Source organism: Dysidea avara, chromosome 5, assembly GCF_963678975.1.
Source record: "Dysidea avara chromosome 5, odDysAvar1.4, whole genome shotgun sequence".
Taxonomy (NCBI): domain Eukaryota; kingdom Metazoa; phylum Porifera; class Demospongiae; order Dictyoceratida; family Dysideidae; genus Dysidea; species Dysidea avara.
The window spans coordinates 41,596,328-41,617,745 of NC_089276.1; the positions used below are offsets into that span (position 1 = coordinate 41,596,328).

Below are 21,418 nucleotides of genomic sequence, written 5' to 3' on the forward strand. Positions count from 1 at the left end.
CAGCTACAAAAAAGTGAGTTCAGTTACAAGCTAGTCACTTGGTAGAGAATTCAGGTCACTTGGTAAAGAATTCATCTAGAAACAAGTCACCTGTAAATAGTTCAGGTCACCCAGTAGAGAGTTCATTTACAAATCACCCGTGGAGAGTTCAGCTACAAATAAATCACCCTGCAAAGTTCAGCTACAAACTAGTTATATGTTAGAAAATTCATGCTACAAACAATTCACCAGCAGAGAGTTCAGCTACAAACAAATCACCCTGTAGATAGTTCAGCTACAAACAATTCACCCTGTGAAGTTCAGCTACAAGCTAGTTACCCATTAGAGAATTCAGCAACAAACAAATCACCTTGTAGAGAGTTCAACTACAGTGGAACCTGTGTTACGGTCACCTGGATTAAGCGGTCACCTCTACATAACGGCCATGGATACGAGGTCCCAAATATTTTCCCATACAAATGTATGCATTGTTGTCTGCATTAAGCGGTCACCTGTCTAACGCGTATAACGGCCAACCAAGAATTCGCATATGAATCACTGTATACATAACTTTCTCCTTCATATAGCGGTCGCTACCTTTTATGGTGGCTTGTTAAGCCAACTGTCTGACACCACGGCACCATTTCAATTAATGCACAATTATCACGCTTCCTGCCTTTCAATGAATACTATATAACCTATCAGGCTTCATTGCTTAAACGTATTCAATAGCTATAACCAACATTCATAACAAGCTCACCTTGTCCTTTCTGTACTAAAATATTACTGCATTGCGGTTGGCGTGAGCCTCTTAATAATAATCACTCATTTATAACGGCCATAGCCACTAAAATGCTGCTGACCACCTTATACAGGTTTTCTCTATAACAGCCACCTGTATATAAAGGCCAGATATATCTGGTCCCAAGGTGACCATTATAGACAGGTTCCTCTGTACAAGCAAATCACCCTGTGGAGAGTTCAGCTACAAACAAATCACCCTTCAGCTATATATAAGCTAGTAATTTGGTAGAGAATTCAGCTACAAACAAGTCACCTGTAGAAAGTTCAGCTACAAATAGGTCACCCAATTGAGAGTTCAGCTATATACTGTAAAAAAATCATCCAGAGAGTCATCTACAAGCAAGTCACGCAGTAAAGATTTCAGCTACAAACAAGTCGCCGTGTAGAGAGATTAGCTTGAAACTGTTACCCTGTAGAAAGATTAGCTAGAAACAAATCTCGCTGTAGAGAGATCAGCTAAAAAAAAATCACTCTGTAGTAGAGGTGTACCGATATAAGAAAACTAAACCGATCCGATACCAATACGATATGGATTAATCATTCATACCGATACGATATACCGATACGATATACCGATATAACTAAGTGTAGCTATTTATGTTTGAAGAACCACATATGCCATGTTTAACTTTATTTTAGCTACTGAAGAAACTACTGAAGACAGTCTTAAGATTATTGGCTATGCTTGGTTACCCATGGTGGTGAGGCCTCTATTGACAGCTCAGACTATAGTATGTTCACATTGAGCTGAATCCTCAAAAACATTTAATAACTCATGGATGCAATTACACACGATCTTGAAATTTGGCTCATTTGTAGTACTGCTTGACCCACTAAAAATAGTTCAAAATCTTTTTGTTCAAATGTTTGGCATAGTATTTACAGCCAATCAAAATTTTCACAATACATTTCCTATGGGGAAGCCATATAAGTACAGCATCCATTACAGCCCTTTCCCGAACTTGTAATGGAGCCAAACCGTACATGTCTGTTGTTGACACCTTGACTGCTACCAATAATCATCTGGTAGACTAAAATGTTAACTCTGTTGAGAAAAAATCCACTTTTAATTTTTAGCTGTTTTTCAGGATTCAGCTCAACGTGAACATACTATATAAGGCACCCACAAATATTTTAATACATGCCCCTGCCAAGATTAGTCCGGATTACTCCGCATTTTAATGGCTTGTAGAGATGGCTGGTTGTTTTATGCTGTGCTCTTGGTTCATCTTTTTGCTGTTTCCCCAGGCTCATCACTATAAATGTTTGTTGTATGATTGGTAAGCTTTGTGACAACAAAACAGTGATTATCCACGCACTTAGATGGCTTCGCGTAACGTACTGCTTTTAGACAAGGAAGATAACTACTGTTTCCCGCCCTTGTTAGCTAAATAGTAGGGTTTATAATATGGCTTGATCATTGGACAGTGTCCTCAAGATAGTTCAGTTGCATATCGGTGTATCGTATAGGTTTTTTGCAGCAATATCGGCTCCCACCGATATAGTAGAAATGTCTATATCGGCCACCGATACGATATGTATCGGTATATCGGTACACCTCTACTCTGTAGAGACATCAGCTGGAAACAAGGCATCTTGTGGAGACTGCACAGATTCCAACTACATTTCAAGTCACCCTGTGGAGAGTTTAGCTACAAACAAATCTCTCAGTAGACTGACCAGTACATCACCCTGTACAGGATTCAGTTAAGAAACAAATCACCTTGTACAGAGATCAGCTACAAACCAATCACTCTGTAGAGAGATCAGGTTAAAACAAGTTACGCTGCAAAATTCAACTAGTTTTCAAGTCACCCTGTATTGAGATCAGCTAGAAACAAGGCTTAACAAGCACCCCTGTAGAGAGATCAGCTCGAAACAAAATGAGAGTTTAGCCAAAAAGGAGTCACCCTGCAGCTACCAATCACCCTGTAGAGAGATCAGCTAGCTAGAAACAAGTCACCCTGTAGCGAGATTGGCTATACATTTCAAATCACCCTATACAAAGACCAACTTGAAACAAATCACCCCGTAGAAGGATAAGTTAGAAACAAGTCGCCCTGTAGAAATATCAGATAGAATCAAGTCACCCTGTAGAGAGTTCAGCTAGAAACAAGTCACCCTGTAGAATGATCAGTTAGAACAAATCATGGTGTAGAGAAGTCAGCTAGTAAAAATCACTCTGTAGAGAGATCAGCTGGAAACAAGGCACCCTGTAGAGGGATCAGCTAGAATCAATAGAGAGTTCAGCTACATACAAATCACCAGCGGCGGAAGAAGTAGTTGATATGAGGGGGGGCTCCGCTGAGCTGACCCAGACTTATTTTCTATAGTTTGGTAAGGTGAGACCAAAAAAAAAAAAAAAAAAGGTCACAACCAACTGACAAGAGCTTTCCACCTCACCAGCTACCATTTCTAGCTGATAAACTACATAAAAATCCTTTCATAGCTCGTTACACACTGACTACTTTATTAGAGTGACTGCTCTATTAGAGTATCTCGATCTTTATCACGGCATTCTGAGGGGGGGCTTTAGCCCCCTAGCCCCCCCCTTTCCGCCGCCTATGCAAATCACCCTGTAAAGAGTTCAGCTTTCAACAAGTCACCCTGTAGAGAAATCAGCTAAAAAAGTCACCATGTAAATAGTTTAGCTGCAAACTAATCATCCCGTAGAGAGTTCAGCTACATTTTATGTCACACATAGTGAGTTCAGCTACATTTCAAGTCACCTAGTGGAGATAGCTGCTCCTGTAAAAAGAAATAGCATGTAATAATTGATTTCAAATTTTGTATAATTACTGATAAAATAAAAAATACAGTAATTAATATAGAGAAGTCTGCATGTATGTCTTTCTTCTTTCTCTGTGGTAAAGAAAAAGGATAGGTTAAAATAACCCCAAAGCTGGCTATAAGACAGCTTTGGTGTATACAAATACAAAAAGAAGTGATATCTAATCAAAAACAGCCAAACTGTAAAAAAGGTGTGGCCCTTGAAAAGGCCTTGGTGAAAAAAGATGTAAAATCCAAGGTGGTGGCCAAGAAATGGCTGTGATGGTAGGTTAATGGTAAAAAATTTAATAACAACAATTCAGGTGAATTTTTATGCCAAGACCAAGCAGCACAAAATTCACCTGAACTGCTGTTATTAAAATTTTACCATTAACCTACCATCACAGCCATTTCTTGGCCACCACCGTGGATTTCACATCTTTTTCATCATGGCCTTTTTAAGGGCCACACCTTTTTTATAGCTTGGCTGTTTTTGATTAGATACATTAATACTGCATGCATTTCATATCAAGACAATGTGCAATGTTATTATTTTTTGCTTCTTTGCTGATTATTCACACTTCATTATAGTTAAACACCAAAATCTTAATACCAGTGTCTTCGCGGCATAAATGCTGATTAGGAGGTGTTAAAATGACACAACATAGAAACCAATGCTTAGCTGAGGTTTCTATTGCATCCTTCTAACACCTCCTACACAAAGCATTTATGGCTCGAAGATACTGATGTTTGGTGTCTAACTGTTTTAGAAAATGGTCATCCAACAGTGAAAAGGACATTGTAGCTATGCCTCATGCTATTGCTAGTGAAGAGTATACGAAAGGATGCATGGAAAACTGCTCAAAAATTTACCTGCTTCTCAAGGCTCAGTCGCTGAGATCAAGACAACCCTTTTACTGGTGATACACATCAATGGATTGGTTTCACCATACTAGGGCTGAGCGATACTACCGTTTTAGCGATATATCGCGATATATTGAAAGTATCAATATCGCGATATTTTGTTATTAACTATCGTGATACCATGCCTGTACATTACTGTCATTAAAAATCCATTTGTTATGCAGTACTTGGCTAAGAATCCTTGTTAATGATAAAGTGCACCCATCTGGTTTCCCCTGGAGAGAGGTGTGAACACCATAACAACCTCAAAGCATGTGTTACAATAACGGTTACTGTAAACAAGGATGATAGTGGCTAGTTTGCTATCACCTATTAGGACTTCCTGCAGGAATGCTGAGCAATATGCTATGTGGCACCAGCTATGATTGACTTATTTGTAAGTATCGTGAACTATTCAGTATCGTGAATAGTGGCTTTTGTTTCAATCGTGATAATAAAATGGCAGTATCGCTCAGCCTTACACCATACCTTGTGTAAAAGAAGTGAAAGAGGGACCATATAGCTAGCAACATTACTGTAATGGCGCTTGTCGTGTCGTGGCAATGCTGGCAGCCCATTTTCTAGCAAAGTAAAGCACCTACACCTGGCCTTGGCACTCCAGTCAAGTTAACTCACTGGTATAGATGGTAAAGAATACGCACTTAGTCTTTAGTCTAGCTAGCCACTAGGTTGTTGACAGTGGTTAACAATGATTTCTTGTGTGCATAGTGATAACTAATTAACTAGCGCATGGTCAACCATCGAGTCTCTTAGCAATTAGTACTAAGAGACTTGTGTTGGAGTCTCTTCATGATATAGAAACTTCTATTTTAATTGAACTTCAAAGCATTGCTAACATACCGTTTTCTAAATGGAAATAAGGTCGATATCATAGATAATATAGTACAAGTAGGGATTCACAACAGTGACGTCATTTCTGTACGAACTAATAGTTTTATGTACCTTGTTACGGGTTTGATGGGTCTTGGTTATGGGCTCAGAATCAGCCTCACTTCACTAAATATAACCTTCATACAAATCTTCAGTCATTGGGGACTTAGTTGCTGCTTAAAAAATTCTCGTACATTGTCACAATCTTTAGTCATAGCGCCACAAAAATTATTGGTGCCACGCCTGAGCAACCATAGCGAAGAAGTTCTGGCTGCAAACCACTGTAATTTGATAACACTCACTTAATCTAATAGTGAATAGGAAAGTGTCAAGGTAAATTCAAGAAGAAGCAAAGTAGAGTTAGTGAGATATCGCCACTCAAAGTCCCTACCCGTAACGAGGATTGCCCGTAGTGACGTCACTGTTGTGAATCCCCACTTGTACTATGTTATCTATGTTGATATACTCTAATACAGCAGTCAATTTCTGACTGATATAATCTAACAAGACAGCCAACTCTCTGGCATTCATTTTGAAAGCATAATTTTGAGCATAACAGGCTGGATTTTTTAGTACTATTCAAATGCATAATAATACTATTTTCAAAGCATAATTGGCTCAAGCCTATTAAGGTATACTAATAGGCCAGTGGTTGAATTGCTGCTCCCTTGTATACATCCCACTAAAGAAACTGAGTATGTTAACTATTTACAAGTGAATGAATTCCACTGGCAGCTAATCAGATGGATAACATAATATTTAATAACAGTTTCACATACCAACTTCTTGATTGACAGAAACTGTTCCACCATCTTGTCTAGCAGGAGTACTTGATGAAGTAGAAACTGTTGACTGACTTGATCCTGTAAAATGATACCATATGAAATCCAACAATTGTTGAAAAGCACCATTGTATGGTTTTGCACTATTACAGTGATTGTACTAAAACAAACGTACATGATTTATATTCATAATACTATTGGACTTTGTGTGGGAGGATCAAAAGTGATGCCGTGAATTGTATTATCCATACAGTACTAATTAGATGCATAACTGTACTGTATGAGTCATACAGAACAGTTATGCAGCTAATTTGGAAAATACAGTACAGTTATGTGGAGAATTTATTTTCCGGAATATTACCAAAACAACACACTGTAAATTGCTAAAACCAGCCAAACTAATCCTACCAGTTCATTCTACGGCTAGAAATATACTGAATAAACACTTACTGATCGTCTAATCACGAAGCTATTTACACACGACTCCACTAAGACAGCATGATTGATTGTGTGCATGACATTGTAAATAGCTAAAATTAGCTTAACTAATCCTATCAGTTCATTCTACAACTAGAAATAGATTATATAAACACTTTCTGATATCCTGATTATCGAAAATCGCTCTGAGCCAGATGACCAGGAAGTACAATGTAACAAGCGACTTATTCAGATGATACAGTTACTTATAATGGCTATTTGCCAGATTGAGCCAGTGAGTCTATACCTGATTGTGATCCCACATTGTTTAATGTTGAGAATATTACACTTGGCTTAGTGAAATGTACACCGAGGCACTGCTCTATGCAGTCAGCTCCGAGAATGGAAGGTATTACTTACTATCATCTCTCTCATCTTCCATCTAGTCATCATTCTATGGCTACATTGTTTAATAATCTTCTACAAAGTGAGACTGCCCCCCCACATGTTGGGGATTAGCCCATATAAAGCTCAGACATTTAAAAAGCTCCCATCAGTTAATCTTTTATATGTTGAATGCAGTCAAGGTGCCTTCACCTTTTATCAACTATATCCAGTCATTTTACTCCCAACTGTATACTTTGTTGTCATAAGTAAGTCTTGCAAACTGTTCCAATACCATTCTGATGAGGAGTTTTCCAGGGAGATACGCTTTCTCCGATTGTGTTCCTTCTAGTATTTAACCCATTGTTGAAATTGGCAGTGTCACTAAACAGTGCTAATAGTTATAAGCTACACCTACTTGTTGAGGGTACTGAAATGCTTCCCCCCTATTAACACCTTTTATATGTACAGTGGACTGAGGATGGTGATGAGTTTCTGGGGTGGTAAAAAGCTCAAGTGCAGGAGTATTTTTCAGATGGATCTTGTAAGATTCTGTATAGCGGAGATAATGACTGTGAAGTGTCAGAAGTAGTGGATCTTAAATTCAGTTGAATGGAAGTCATGGTCGAAAAGAGCTAGAAAGTTTGTACCTTTGAATGTAAAACCAGCCACTATCAAGGTTAATTGGAAGTCCTCCCCAAAATTGATTACCTCTACAGAACACTCAGTTAAAGGCTATGCGGACGATGTTACATTGATATCTAATGAATTTGGTACCCATGTATCTGTTCTTCAAGCTGTGGACCAGAGAGCTGGTGATTTGGATCTATCGTTTAAGCCACAAAAGTGTGTGTCTTACATGTTTGATGGTTCCAAGCATTTGCAAAAAGGCATACCTTTGTCAAAGGGTACTACTCATTCTATTACAGAAGGAGGAACAAAACTTTTGGGCAAACTTATTGATGTTTCCCTGAGTGCTACCAAGAAGGCTGCAAACAAACGAATGAATACACGACTTTCACAATTATTAACAGTAGCTGATGCCCTTTCTATTTGTGGGGAATATAAACTATGGATTTACCGAAACTATATTCCTTCCTTACTGCGGTTCCATTTATGTGTGGATGCAGTTTTACCTTCTGCTATATCAAAAAATGGATTCTATTGCTACTTGCTATTGGAAGAAATGGCTAAAATTCCCACAAAGCTCTGCCTGTGTTGTACTTTATTATCCAGGAATTTGCTGCCCCAGTGTATCCTCTATATCCAGAGAAGCAAAATTTAATTTACTGTCTTCTGTAAGTGCTTCATCAGATCCTCAACTTCAGGAACTGGATGTACATCTACACCTGTGTTAGAGTTTTTTTACAAATTCAGAACAATGAATACTCTATTCTGATGGCAGCTAAGAAACAACTTACTGCATTACCATCTGCCTGATCTCTTTATTTGAAAAAGCTATGAGTCAGTTATTAAATGGCACTAAATCAGCTTGTCATGACCATCTTCAGACAGTTTTAGTGCAGTCAAAATTTGAAGAATCTGCTAAGCTGGAAACAACCTGTCGGACTTGGAACCAATTGTTATCTGGTCTCCATCCTGGCCAGTTGTCATTCATTTTAAGAGCCTCTTCTGACACACTTCCAACTGAAGTTAATTTACGCCACACCAAGTCATACCTTAATTTCTGGTCACCTGCCACAGTTAAAACCTACAGTTCAGTTTATGAGAACTGTTATTGATAAAGTCTGAAGGACATAAACACTAGTAGTGTTTCAGCATTTACAGTACAGTCCATTTAGAACTTCACATTACCACAAGTGTTGCCACACATCAACATGAGATCTGCCACACATACCCAGGAGTACTACCATGTATGGCCAGGAATACAACCACACATATGCTGTACACCATGCGTGGAAAGTACAACACTGACCAAGCATATCCTATATTATCTAGAGTGACATCTTATGTAGCCTATCTGACTGATAAACATTATAGGTATAAATAGGTGTTCACTTTACCTGTTGTTGATTTTTAAGCTATAGGGTGACAACTACACTTCACCACACCCTTCCTTTTTCATTCCCATCTCACCTTCTGGCATATTGTACCACTGTGGGGACTTTGAATCTCATCACCCCGAAGCTCTTTTTATTACAAATGTCACTGTATTATTATTATTATTATTATCTAAATCATAACAGCCCTGTACAGGGATCAGCTAGAAGAAGTTACCATGTAGAGAGTTCAGCTGCAAATAAGTCACCCTTTAGAGAATTCAGCTAGAAACAAGTCATCCTGTAGAGAGATCAGCTAGAAGGATCAAATTGTAGAGAGTTCAGCTACAAAGAATCACCCTGCAGATAGTTCAGCTACAAACAAGTCATCCTGTAGAGAGATCAGCTAGAAGAAGTTACCTTGTAGAGAATTCAGCTGCAAAGAAACCATCATGCAGAGAGTTCAGCTGCAAACAAATCACCCTGTAGAGAGGTCAGCTACGAACAGATCACCCTGTAGAGTGTTCAGATACAAACAATTCACGCTGTAAAGAGATCAGCTAGAAGAAGATACTGTAGCTTGTAGAAAGTTCAGCTACAAACAGATCACTCTGTAGAGAGTTCAGCTATGAATAGATCACCCTATGGAGAGTTCAGCTACAAGCAATTCACCCTGTAGAGAGTTCAGCTACAAAGAAATCATCATGTAGAGAGTTCAGCTGCAAACAAATCATCCTGTAGAGAGTTCAGCTATGAAAAGATCACCCTGTAGAGAGCTCAGCTAGAAGAAGTCACCTTTTAGAGAGTTCAGCTAGAGTCAAGTCACCCTGCAGAGAGAATCCTGTAAAGAGTTCAATCACCCTGTAGAGAGTTCAGCTACATTTCAAGTCACCCAGTAGAGAGATCAGCTGCAAATTATCCTGTGGAGATTAATTAACATGTAATAAATACCACCCCAAAAACACCTTCGCTATAAAAAAGGCGTGCCCAAGAAACTACAAGTACCTGGAACCCAATGTAAAAAAACAAAAAGAAAAATCAGCTTAGCTGAAGTGAAAAGTAACTGGTAACTTAAAGAGCTGATATCTGAAGCGGCCAAGAATACAATTACTAAAAGGCGGCCAAATTACCAGCCAATTAGAGTTAAAAGAAATTACTTTACGATGCAGCAAGAGTGAATATAGAACACAGCTGAATTATAAAGGTTCAGTGTTAAATTTTTGAATTAGTTGTATATGACCATTCATTCTTGGCCGCTTCAGATATCAGCCATTTCAGTTGCCAGTTACTTTCATGTATACACCTGTTTTATAGCCAAGGTGTTCTTGCATGGATTAAACTTTAGTAATTGTATTCTTGGCCGCTTCAGATATCAGCTCTTTAAGTTACCAGTTACTTTTCACTTCAGCTAAGCTGATTTTTCTTTTTGTTTTTTTACATTGGGTTCCAGGTACTTGTAGTTTCTTGGGCGCGCCTTTTTTACAGTGAAGGTGTTTTTGGGGTGGATATCACTCATTTTTGTCAGTGATAGACTCTACATTTGGTTTAAAAGGTAATTTTTTGGAAATGAGCAATTAACATTAATGCAGAATATTATCTTGGAGAGTTAGTAAAATCCATACATAATAATGATTGTTTCATAACACCGTAAATTCGGAAGTATGAAATTACAGTGTAGTATGACTGTTCTATTAGAGTAAATTTATCTTTACTGCCTGCACGTCATGAATATATCTCATATCTGTGCATGTTAAATGCTTCAGACACCTAATTAAACTTGCAAGTGCCTAATTAGTTCACAGTTGCTACACAGCTATAAATACATTTGTAATTGTTATCATCATAATCATTTATCATGTTATAACCATTTTTTAATATTTTGGTCACAACTTCAGGATTAGAGCAGCAGAGAAAGGAATAGAGGACTCAACCATCAAGACTTGTATATGGGAGATGGAACAGTATTGCGATGGACAATGCCGGTACTAACCCCTCAAGGGTGTTGCAGTACAGTATAGATGCAAGACCAGAGCCTCGATCGTCACCTTTTGACTGTGGTCACAACTTCAGGATTGGAGCAGCAGAGAAAGGAATGGAGGACTCAATCATCAAGACTCGGGGAGATGGAATAGTATTGCCATGGACAATGCCAGCACTAACCCCTCAAGGATGTCACAGTGCAGTATCGATACAACCACTCCAACCAGTGCATAAGACCAGAGCTCGATCATCACCTTTTGACTGAAATTTTTATACTTGATGAAGCAATTAAAACAAAAAAGTTGTAGTACTTGTACTTTCCTGAGGGAACATGTCCCCAGAGTCCCAGACTCTCTTGCCTGTTCAGCAGAATAATAGGATTGAGCCTTACTACCACTTTCACCTTTATTCTTGGCCTGAATGTACATATCAGCAACTTAATACTGTAGCTGTGGATAATGCTAGTTAATGCCCCTAGGCAGAGCTATAGGGGTGGGAATTTTTCCCTACTATCATACTATCATAGTAGTTCTTCTCGCAGTTCTTTGCCTGGCCATCATCAACTGCTGTCCATCAACTGATGTCAAAACATTAGTCTCGTCCCCCAGACCCTTCCTCAAGCATGCTTATCACACAAAAATAACTTAGTTTAGCAGTGCACAAACAATTATTCATTGACAGCTTATACTACACTTACCGCATTGTTGAACCATGTATACCACCAGAATCCACCAAATTGACAACTAACACGTGATCTATTTAGGGGAAATCTCGTGGAAAGTCCCTAATTACCTTAAGCGGACACTCATGATACGTGGTTTTAAATTGAATGGTTTAAGAATGTAACTGGATGGTGAGGCGTACTTTAATCGGCTCGACTTTACTGAGAAACTCGAGCCCCTCGTGAGAAACTACATCGCTTGAGCAACGCTTGAAAAAGTAAGAGTCCGGCAAGAATACTGAGGGACTCTATGATATATGCCGGTCTTGAATGCTAACGAAACGAGGAGTGAAGTTTGTGCAACGTGTCACATCGCCACACACTGATTCACCGTGTTTGTGCGATAGGGTTTTTGGACCTGTCCACCAGATGTTGAAAGGAAATTCATTCAGCCACCACATGTTGAAAGGAAATTCATTCCAACTTGTGAAGTTATTGGTATACTCATTGTTGGGGTCCATGGGGACATCGATGATCATTTACCAGTCAGCTGTAAGTAATGTCACAACAGAAGGAAAGGAACCATTTCCATACCCCTATGGCATACTGATTTTCCAGGTCAGTTTATGTACACCCAACCACAGAAATGTAGAACTTTGGTTGCAGGTGGAAAATAAACACCTTTTTACTCAGTTACAAGAGATTCACTCAGCTGGGATAAAATGTTGAAGTGAATGTCATTAGTACCTACTTGCGGCTCATCAGGTATTGGACAATTCCAAGTGTCCAGATTATGCAGTTGTCCTCATGTTCAAGTTTACACGTTTAGGCAAGTTCCACAACATCCTATAATCTATTACTATATCAGTGTGGAATAATGCTTATATAATATTTTTCATATTCCAGGCTTTAGGTATGTGTATTGTATTTAACACCTGCTTGTTGGTTTTTGCAGGCCATCTGGTCATACTGGTTTATCCACTAGTAGTTGAATGTGATCATGGTACATATGTAAGTTGAGACCATGCAGGAACAAAGATACAGGTGTCATGAATTTCAGGTCAGTTGACATTCAGAGGAATTGTATTATCGCAATTGTTCTTTTTGTAGTTATCAATTATCAGTGACCAGTTTGTGATAGCGTACTTTCGTTTGACTAATGACCAAATGTTCTGGTTTACATGCTTACCCAACAGTTATGTTACTCACTTAACCTGCATATGGGATATATATTTTTAGTTCATTTTGATTATTCATCCTTTATTGGTACAGCCTGGCATATTGATTTTTTGCACATTCTCTTTTTAATTCAGTGCCTGCTGGATTGTTTCGTCAGATATCGAAACAGATGTCTTTGGTGTTGCGACCAATGTTCCAGGTCAGTTTGCATGTGTGTTTAATTTAAGGTTGACTTCAGTGCCTGCTTATTCTTTTACAGGTCTCAGTATTGAGTGTCATGATTTCAGGTCAGTTGACGTACAGAAGAATTGTATTATTGCAATTGTTGCTTTTGCAGTTATCAATTATCACTGTATACAAGTGATGTGAATTTGCAGGTCAGTCTACTCAGATGTATCAGGCATAGTGTTGATGGGTTCGAACAAGTATCCAGTGTAGACTGTAGTGGCATCAAGGGTGTTAATTTCCAGGTCAGTTTACATGTTGTGATGTTAGTGATTTTTTCCTAGTACTAAGATATTAAGTGTATTGTATTTAATGCCCACCTGTTATGTTTTTAAATTATGGTATATCAGTGTAGACAGTGCAACAGTAAGCCTTCTGTGTTGTAGTAACTATTTGTTTCATAATATTACGCTGTTGTCCCGGAATGGCACAATTTTTGGGCAACCAGTGTGAAGTCCAGTGGTACAAACATTGTATTATGACCAAGTTGTGATAACGTACTTTTGTTTGACTAATGTCCTAATGTTCTAGTTTAACATGCTTACCCAACAGTTATGTTATTCATTCACTTAGCCTGGGATATAATTTTTGTTCATTTTGATTATCCATGCTATTATTGACACAGCCCGGCATATTGATTTTTTGTACATTCTCTTTTAATTCAGTGCCTGCTGGATTGTGTCATCAGATATCGAAACAAGTGTTTTTGGTGTTGCGACCGATGTTCCAGGTCAGTTGCATGAGTGTTTAATTTAAGGTTAACTTCAGTGCCTGCTTATTCTTTTACAGGTCTCAGTATCGTCATGCTGACATACAAGAAATCATCACTATTGTTGGAACTATTTTTAATCAAGTCTTGATGTGATGTTAATTAACGTTGTTACACATTGTTGTATGTTTACCATATGGCAAGAAATTATCATGGCCATCATGAAATTTGAATATTGTGTAAGTTGTGTGGACCAACCCCAACTCATACATGGTCACTGGCAAACCACGAACCACATTTGAGCCACAACACCACCAACCACATTCGAGCAATCCATTACAAAATTTTGTTGCACCATTTGTGTGTGCATAATACTTAATGAAAGCCACAACACAAGCTACATGGTACACACTACATAGAGGTGGTAACCCCTAAAGGCTTGTTACCTTTTGTATTCACCTTATCGGCCTTTGTGGTTAATCTATTAAAAATTACATGTAAATAGAGAAGTGAAGAGTATGCTTAAAGCACCTTCGCTAGTGATTTTGTTCTTCAAACCATAAGACAACTGGCGATTTATAAACGCTCACATGGGGTGTGGTACTAATTGGAATTTAAAAGATTTCTGCTTAAAACGCCATCCCTAGGGAACTAACGGTTCAGCACGCTGTCACAACTTGTTTATCAGGCATTAGAGTTTGTGTCCACGTCGTGTCTTTAAAAGTTATTGTAGGGATTAGAGGTTGATTGAAGAAAATACGCGTATAGGCAAACCAGGATTGGATAATGTCAGTGCTAGATGGACTATACAAATACGGCTATGTTGACTGGTTGACTGGTATAACGTGACAGTAGTTGTAACATAAGGTAGAGAAATAAAGTGAAATACGCCTATTTTTTATTTTGCGATGGTTACTTTTTTTATTTTAGCGAGGTCGCAAGAAAACTATGATGATGATGATGATAACGACTCCTAAAGATTTTTTATCACGTAACGCAATACAAATCTATTGAGAGATGTTGCGTAATTTAGGACTGATATTGCGAAACCGGCCCTACACGTAAATAACTCACAGTAGTGGCCGCGCGTCTTTTAATTGGGCGTGCGCTTTGTAGTTTCTTGGCCGCGCGACTCACTACCGTGAGTCTTGATATGCATTATTTATATATATATAATTTGTAGATTTACAGAATGAGTTAAAGTATTTATAAAATCTGCTTCATCTTTTTCTTTTTCCTGTGGTAAAGAAAAAAATATAGGTTAAAAAGCCCCAAAGCTGGCCATAGGCCGGCTTTGGGGTATACAAATACAAAAAGAAGTGAAATCTAATCAAAAACAGCCAAGCTGTAAAAAAGGAGTGTGGCCCTTGAAAAGGTTATGGTGAAAAAAGATGAAAAATCCAAGGTGGCAGCCAAGAAATGGCTGTGATGGTAAGTTAATGGTAAAAATTTTAATAACGATAATTCAGGTGAATTTTGTGCCAAGATCCAGCAGTACCAAATTCACCTGAATTGTCGTTATTAAAATTCTTACCAGTAACCTACCATCACAGCCATTTCTTGGCTGCCACCTTGAATTTCACACCTTGTTTCACCCTGACCTTATTCATTTCCTTTTTGTTAAACCAGGCGCGCCTACAGCCGGTCAAATGCTGGCTGTAGGCGCGAACCTGGAATTGTTTTCGTAAAAGTGTGTGTGTGTGTGTGTGTGTGTGTGTGTGTGTGTGTGTGTGTGTACCTATCTACCTACAGTGGCATGCGCCTACAGCCGGTTAAAGGCTGGCTGTGGGCGCGAACCTGGAATTGTTTTCGTAAAAGTGTGTGTGTGTGTGTGTGTACCTATCTACCTACAGTGGCGCGCGCCTACAGCCGGTCAAAGGCTGGCTGTGGTCGCGAACCTGGAATTGTTTTCGTAAAAGTGTGTGTGTGTGTGTGTGTACCTATCTACCTACAGTGGTCCCTCGATTATCCAAACTCGTTGGGCCCTGGGTGTGTTCAGATAATCGAAAAGTTCGGATAAACACAGCCCATTCAATGAGGGTTAGACGCAGTTTAACCCAGGTTAACTGGCCGATCGTAGCAGTGTCACGGAGGTAGAGGACGGAAATGGTGGCAGGCTATCCGGCATCACGTGCACGGAACAATAAGCATACATGAGCAGAAGTGCGAACTAGTTTTCTTTCAGTGAGACAGTACAGTAGAAGAGCGATAGCAACAAGAGGAAGACACTTGTGTGAGATAGTCAGTTGGCTACAGCAGATAACGAGGAACGGAGTAGAGACTGAGGATGACAGAAAATTGTCAGCAAAGACGCTGCTCAAGAAAATAGGAGTCAGGCCGAGAGTAGCTTAGTGAAGGCCTCACAAGACCGGAGTCGGACAACCGAGACTGACTCGCTTTGCCACCAACCGTCACGAGGTAAGTAGAAGCCCCCGCCTCAAAGGGTTCTCCCTGTAGCCATATGGCTGAGGGATGACAACACAGTTGTGTTCACGTGGCGAAAGAGCGAGGGATAAAGGCGGGGGCTGTGAAAGGGTCAAATGACGCAGGATGGTATCGAAACCACAATTAGACTAGAAATAATAGGGGTGCTGGGCCCGTAAGCGTTAATCGAAAATCGTCGAGGATATAACGTGCCAGCAGTCAAAGAACGCCAGCTCAACCACGAAGATAGTCGATTACGCAGTGTTACGTACTGAGCTAACGTGCCAGCAGTCAAGGAAGACCAGCTCAACCGCGAAGATGGTCGATTACGTGCTGAGCTAACGTGCCAGCAGTCGAAAGCAAGGCCAGCTCAACTGCGAAGATGGTCGATTACGTGCTGAGCTAACGTGCCAGCAGTCGAAAGCAAGGCCAGCTCAACTGCGAAGATGGTCGATTAGGTGCTGAGCTAACGTGCCAGCAGTCAAAGCAAGGCCAACTCAACCATGAAGATGGTCGATTACGTGCTAAGCTAACGTGCCAGCAGTCAAGGAAAGCCAGCTCAACCGCGAAGATAGTCCATTACGCAGTGTTACGTACTGAGCTAACGTGCCAGCAGTCAAGGAAGACCAGCTCAACCGCGAAGATGGTCGATTATGTGCTGAGCTAGCATGCCAGCAGTCGAAAGCAAGGCCAGCTCAACTGCGAAGATGGTCGATTAAGTGCTGAGCTAACGTGCCAGTAGTCAAAGCAAGGCCAGCTCAACCATGAAGATGGTCGATTACGTGCTAAGCTAACGTGCCAGCAGTCAAGGAAAGCCAGCTCAACCGCGAAGATAGTCCATTACGCAGTGTTACGTACTGAGCTAACGTGCCAGCAGTCAAGGAAGACCAGCTCAACCGCGAAGATGGTCGATTATGTGCTGAGCTAGCATGCCAGCAGTCGAAAGCAAGGCCAGCTCAACTGCGAAGATGGTCGATTAAGTGCTGAGCTAACGTGCCAGTAGTCAAGGAAGGCCAGCTCAATCGCGAAGATCATCCATTACGTGCTGAATTAATGTACTAGCAATCGAGGAAGGCAAGTTCAACCGCGAAGATGGCCGGTTCATTACGTGCTGAGCTAACGGGCCAGCAGTCAAGGAAAACCGGCTCAACCGCGAAGATGGTCAATTACGTGCTGAAATGTGCTAGCAGTCGAGGAAGGCAAGTTCAACCACGAAGATGGTCGATTATGTGCTGAGCTCATGTGCCACCAGTCAAGGAAGGGCAACCGAACCGCAAAGATTGTTCATTATATGCTGAGCTGACATACCAGCAGTCAAGGAAGACCAGTAAACCGTGATAGTCGTCAATTACATTTATTTAGAATTTGATTATTATAAAGGCTGCACACTTTAAGGATGCTGAAGGTCCACCAGTATCCTGCATGTAGCTACCGGTGGCCAAGTTAATCGCATCGATGTGTCAAAAAAAAAATCCTACGAAACTATCCCTACCACACTTCCCGTTTCTTACCACTTTGGGTGGACGGTGTTAATGTGTGATACTATTGTTAGCATATTCAGTTCTACAATAGCATAGTATACGGTAAGTGGACTATATGGGGAGCTAACATGCCAGGAAGGCCAACGAAGATCATCAATTACATGCTGAGTTAACGCGCCAGCAGTCGAAGAATGCCATGCAGCTAAACTGGGAAGTGATAAACGGCGTGGGTGATGAGAATCCAATATAGTCTCACCCGAGATCCTTGTATAAAAGTTTAAAGTCAGCATACGGTCACCAATCAGTTGTAAACACCTGACGACAAGTATTCGGTATATTTCATGCGAGAAAAAGTCGCCTTCCATTCGTCATCTGGCTTATTTACCGGTGACATGACATCGCTCACCAACTAAAGCAGTGACCCATCATGCTAAAAGGGGTCACACACTGATTCGTAATGAATGTCACGAAGGTTACAAGGCATCGCACGATGCAGCCATGTGTTTCTATTGTGTATAGTGCCGTGCCGCACCCTAGCATCAACTGCCCGGAAGTCTCCAATTAGTAGACCTTGTAAAGGGATTGGAAGTTCCAATAGTCCAAAAGCATACTAACATGAGTAAATTCAGAATTTACATTCACGTGTGTGACAGCGAGCTATATAGTAATCACCTACAGTACATCAAAATGTGTGAATCACTTAGAGCAGATGAGCTCCCAGGACGATATGGTAATGCCACATTCCCCCTGGGTAGTTGTTTCGTGATCCCAATTTTGGCCATCCGGTAGACTGAAAGTGGATACAGTAGCTGTTCACTGTGTCAGTAACACTCAAAAGCTGCACAGTGCCTGGTTGGCATGTAACTTAACCTACCCTTGTTGCTAGGGTCAGCACTCATCAGGACAGAAATTGGTCGATGTATGTTGCACTTATAGGACAACTTACCTACCACGTAGGTCAGTTATTGGGGGCAAGCCCCACACTAGCAAGAGAGCCATAAGTCATCATCAATTACACGGCAATTTACGATCAAATACGAAAACTTCCAGTCATCGTTCATTACACGGCAACTTCATAATTAAATATAAAAAAACAAACCGTACAAGTTCTTTGGTGTTACACAAGGACGCAATAATATACAAAGTAGTGTCAGTCATCGTCAATGTCACAGATGTAATTAACGGTGTAGATTACTGGACTTTCTTATTGGTTCTGGTCATTGTGGAGGTCACGGCAAAGTTAAACAGCGTAGGTTACTGAGCTTATTACACGGAAGTTAAACGGCATGGATTACTGAACTTCCGGTTTTGCTGTCAGTCATTGACTCATCATCAATGTCATGGTGATTCTTCAAGACTTGTATTACAATGGATAGAGATTACTTCCTTTGAATGAATACCAACTAAGAGGCTGCCCACACGTTTTTTGGATCTTCGATAGCAGCGGAAGCGCAAACACGCAACTACAAGATAATGCGCACTTTCACGGTGATGATCCAGACTATTTACAACTGGATGATGACATTGATAGCACCTAGTGACAACAGTGATGAAGAGCCACCAGATTACTCACCATTTGAACTGAATGCACAGTCCCCGACACTTCCAACCATAAAATGTGGTGGTATATAAACAAAATTCAAATAGTTACATGGTAATATTGATGTAGTTATTCATTACCGGAGGAACATGTTCCAATATATGTAATGACTGCCACTGCCTCACTACCTACATAACAGAAACAATGCCATACAGTCACCAGATCATATACAGCACAATTACAACTACACAGGCTCGCCCCATGATGCTGATAGCATCTATCTAGTCAAGCAGGTGGTGTACATGGAGGTAGGCTCAATGCATAACATCACATCATCACTACAATTTCAGCACAGTTATTACATCGATAAACACCCCTCCCCTTTTAGCCATCATGTGCTAGGTCAAGCCCACTCACTATTTACTGGTGCATGCAATCCCAGCTCTTGACAGGGCAATCAAGTGTTAGTTTGGGGTCGTTGACATGAGCTGAAAGTAATTCGGGACAGTATAAATAGAGTGCTAGAGAGAGGTAGCAATCTAGGTGAGAGGTGCGAAACAAGTTAAGGCCATACGTGTATAGAAAATGCAATACTGATCTTTGAAAGAGGGAAGTCATTAAGCACACGACTGAGTTATCAGTGTTCTTTCCATTTTTAGTATAATGATGGTGGACAACTAGGCTAGATAAAGCGATGTATTGAGCCATATAGCACATACAAGTTAATGAAATGTACCACAAAAGAATGTGCAAGGAGCAAAAGTGTTGGGAAGTACCAATACAGGTTACACTGAATTACGAGACACAACAAAGTGTATATACATACAATGGTCAGGTTAGACCCCAGTATGTCATGGGCAGAAGCACCCAGGACTGTTTACTGAGAATCTACAGCGACAAACCTAATGAGTTTGAACAAGATGAGATTACCTTGGTGCCAGTGGGAGTACCATCGAATTTCTTCGTTTTGACATTTAGAGCACTGGGCATATTTCTTTACTTTGACATTCAGAGCATTGGGCAGTTGCGGTAACATGATCATTGGACACCACCATGGACTCTAAAAGGGACTCTGACATTGGTACAGGTGTATGGTGACAATACAATTAGTACAGTACTTGTATCAAACAGTACAGTCGTACCGTTTAGGTAGGGATCGTGGTGAATGTTTCATGTGCCGTCCAAAATTCTGCCTTTAAAAATCATCCCACAGACATTTTACACAGCAAAAATAAGCATTGACATAAAAGTGACAGGGATGGATTACAGTATGTTAAATGATGGCACTTCATTTATACAATAGTTTACCAGTACGGTACATGTGTCGCAAAAAGCCTTTTACTCAGAAGGCTATTTCCAAATATTAACGGGTATGTTAGGGTTAATTGGTAAATGGTATATGGATGTTGTTAAGTACACGATATGACAAAAAGGGGGTGTATATAGACAGTAGAGTTGATTGTTTAGTTTCGGAAGCTCCTGCGTTGTTGAAAAGTTGCTAATAGTATGCTAATCACAGTGGGACAAAATGGTGGTGCATACATATGGTTAAGTGAGGGAAATATGCTGAGTGTTTGACAGGACCCGAATCCAGAGCACATATGATTGAGGGGTCAAAGCAAAGGGTAAGCAAACAAACAAACTAAAACAAATTAAAGAAACCTCCGTTGCTTGGGTAAGGCCTGGATTGCATAGCAACCCAGCCTCTGGGTACAGTGGGCACTGACGCCCACGTGTCTCACCCAAGCCTACTGAGGTCACGTGAGCCGTTGGGGAGGCCGTGGGCGTGCAGTAACGAGCAATCCACTATATGTCTTCAGTTTTGTATAAGCTTTTAATACATCTGTTTAGTGTTTTTTTGTTTGTTTGTTTGTTTTTTATTCAGTGTACATGTGTGTGTGTTGTTTTGTATGTGCTTTTTGTGAAGGGGAGCACGTTTACAGGCTTAGCTTTTTGTGTACCCTTGTCTTTTGACAAAAATGGATAATCTAATCTAATCCCTTACCCAGCATGGGGGGCAAACCTAGGTAGGTAGTGGGTGTCGTCGTAATGCGTAATCGTAGCCAGTTAATTTATATACAGAGCCTGACTCTAATAGGACGCACACCTTATATATAATACTCTAATAGAGCAGTCATCGCTACAGTTCGGATAGCCGAAAGTTCGGTTAATCAATGGCCAGATAACCGAGGGACCACTGTATGTTTGTCCATACGCACCCATGTGAGCAAAATCGTTTAATAATGGTAAAAGCAGCTTTTACGTAAGAAGTAAAAGCAAAAAGAAGGCT

The 21,418-nt window shown here is 40.3% G+C and overlaps 2 protein-coding genes across 7 annotated transcripts in view; one reads left to right on the plus strand and one right to left on the minus strand.

The window, feature by feature from the left end:
- Window positions 1-21,418, minus strand: part of LOC136255528 (uncharacterized) — a 133,786-nt gene that overhangs the window by 79,457 nt on the left and 32,911 nt on the right. The window contains exon 3 of the mRNA XM_066048317.1: window positions 6,126-6,209. Coding sequence (XP_065904389.1) covers window positions 6,126-6,209 — 84 coding nt within the window. The remainder of the gene's footprint in view (window positions 1-6,125; window positions 6,210-21,418) is intronic.
- On the plus strand, window positions 11,487-14,155 carry LOC136256292 (uncharacterized). 6 transcript variants are annotated; one of them, XR_010701429.1, is made up of 8 exons: window positions 11,489-12,188; window positions 12,237-12,630; window positions 12,681-12,836; window positions 12,884-12,948; window positions 13,009-13,036; window positions 13,087-13,219; window positions 13,640-13,704; window positions 13,764-14,148. XR_010701429.1 is itself a non-coding variant. In XM_066049213.1 (8 exons), the coding sequence occupies exons 3-8, from the start codon at window positions 12,620-12,622 to the stop codon at window positions 13,837-13,839; spliced, it is 378 nt and encodes a 125-aa protein (XP_065905285.1). In that variant the 5' UTR covers window positions 11,491-11,923; window positions 11,978-12,188; window positions 12,237-12,619; the 3' UTR covers window positions 13,840-14,135. The 6 variants fall into 6 exon arrangements, 3 of the variants coding, with proteins under 3 accessions (XP_065905286.1, XP_065905285.1, XP_065905284.1); XM_066049213.1 differs by lacking the exon at window positions 12,681-12,836 and having other exon boundaries at window positions 11,491-11,923; window positions 11,978-12,188; window positions 13,764-14,135; XR_010701428.1 differs by having other exon boundaries at window positions 11,492-12,188; window positions 12,237-12,399; window positions 12,526-12,630; window positions 12,681-12,948; window positions 13,764-14,144.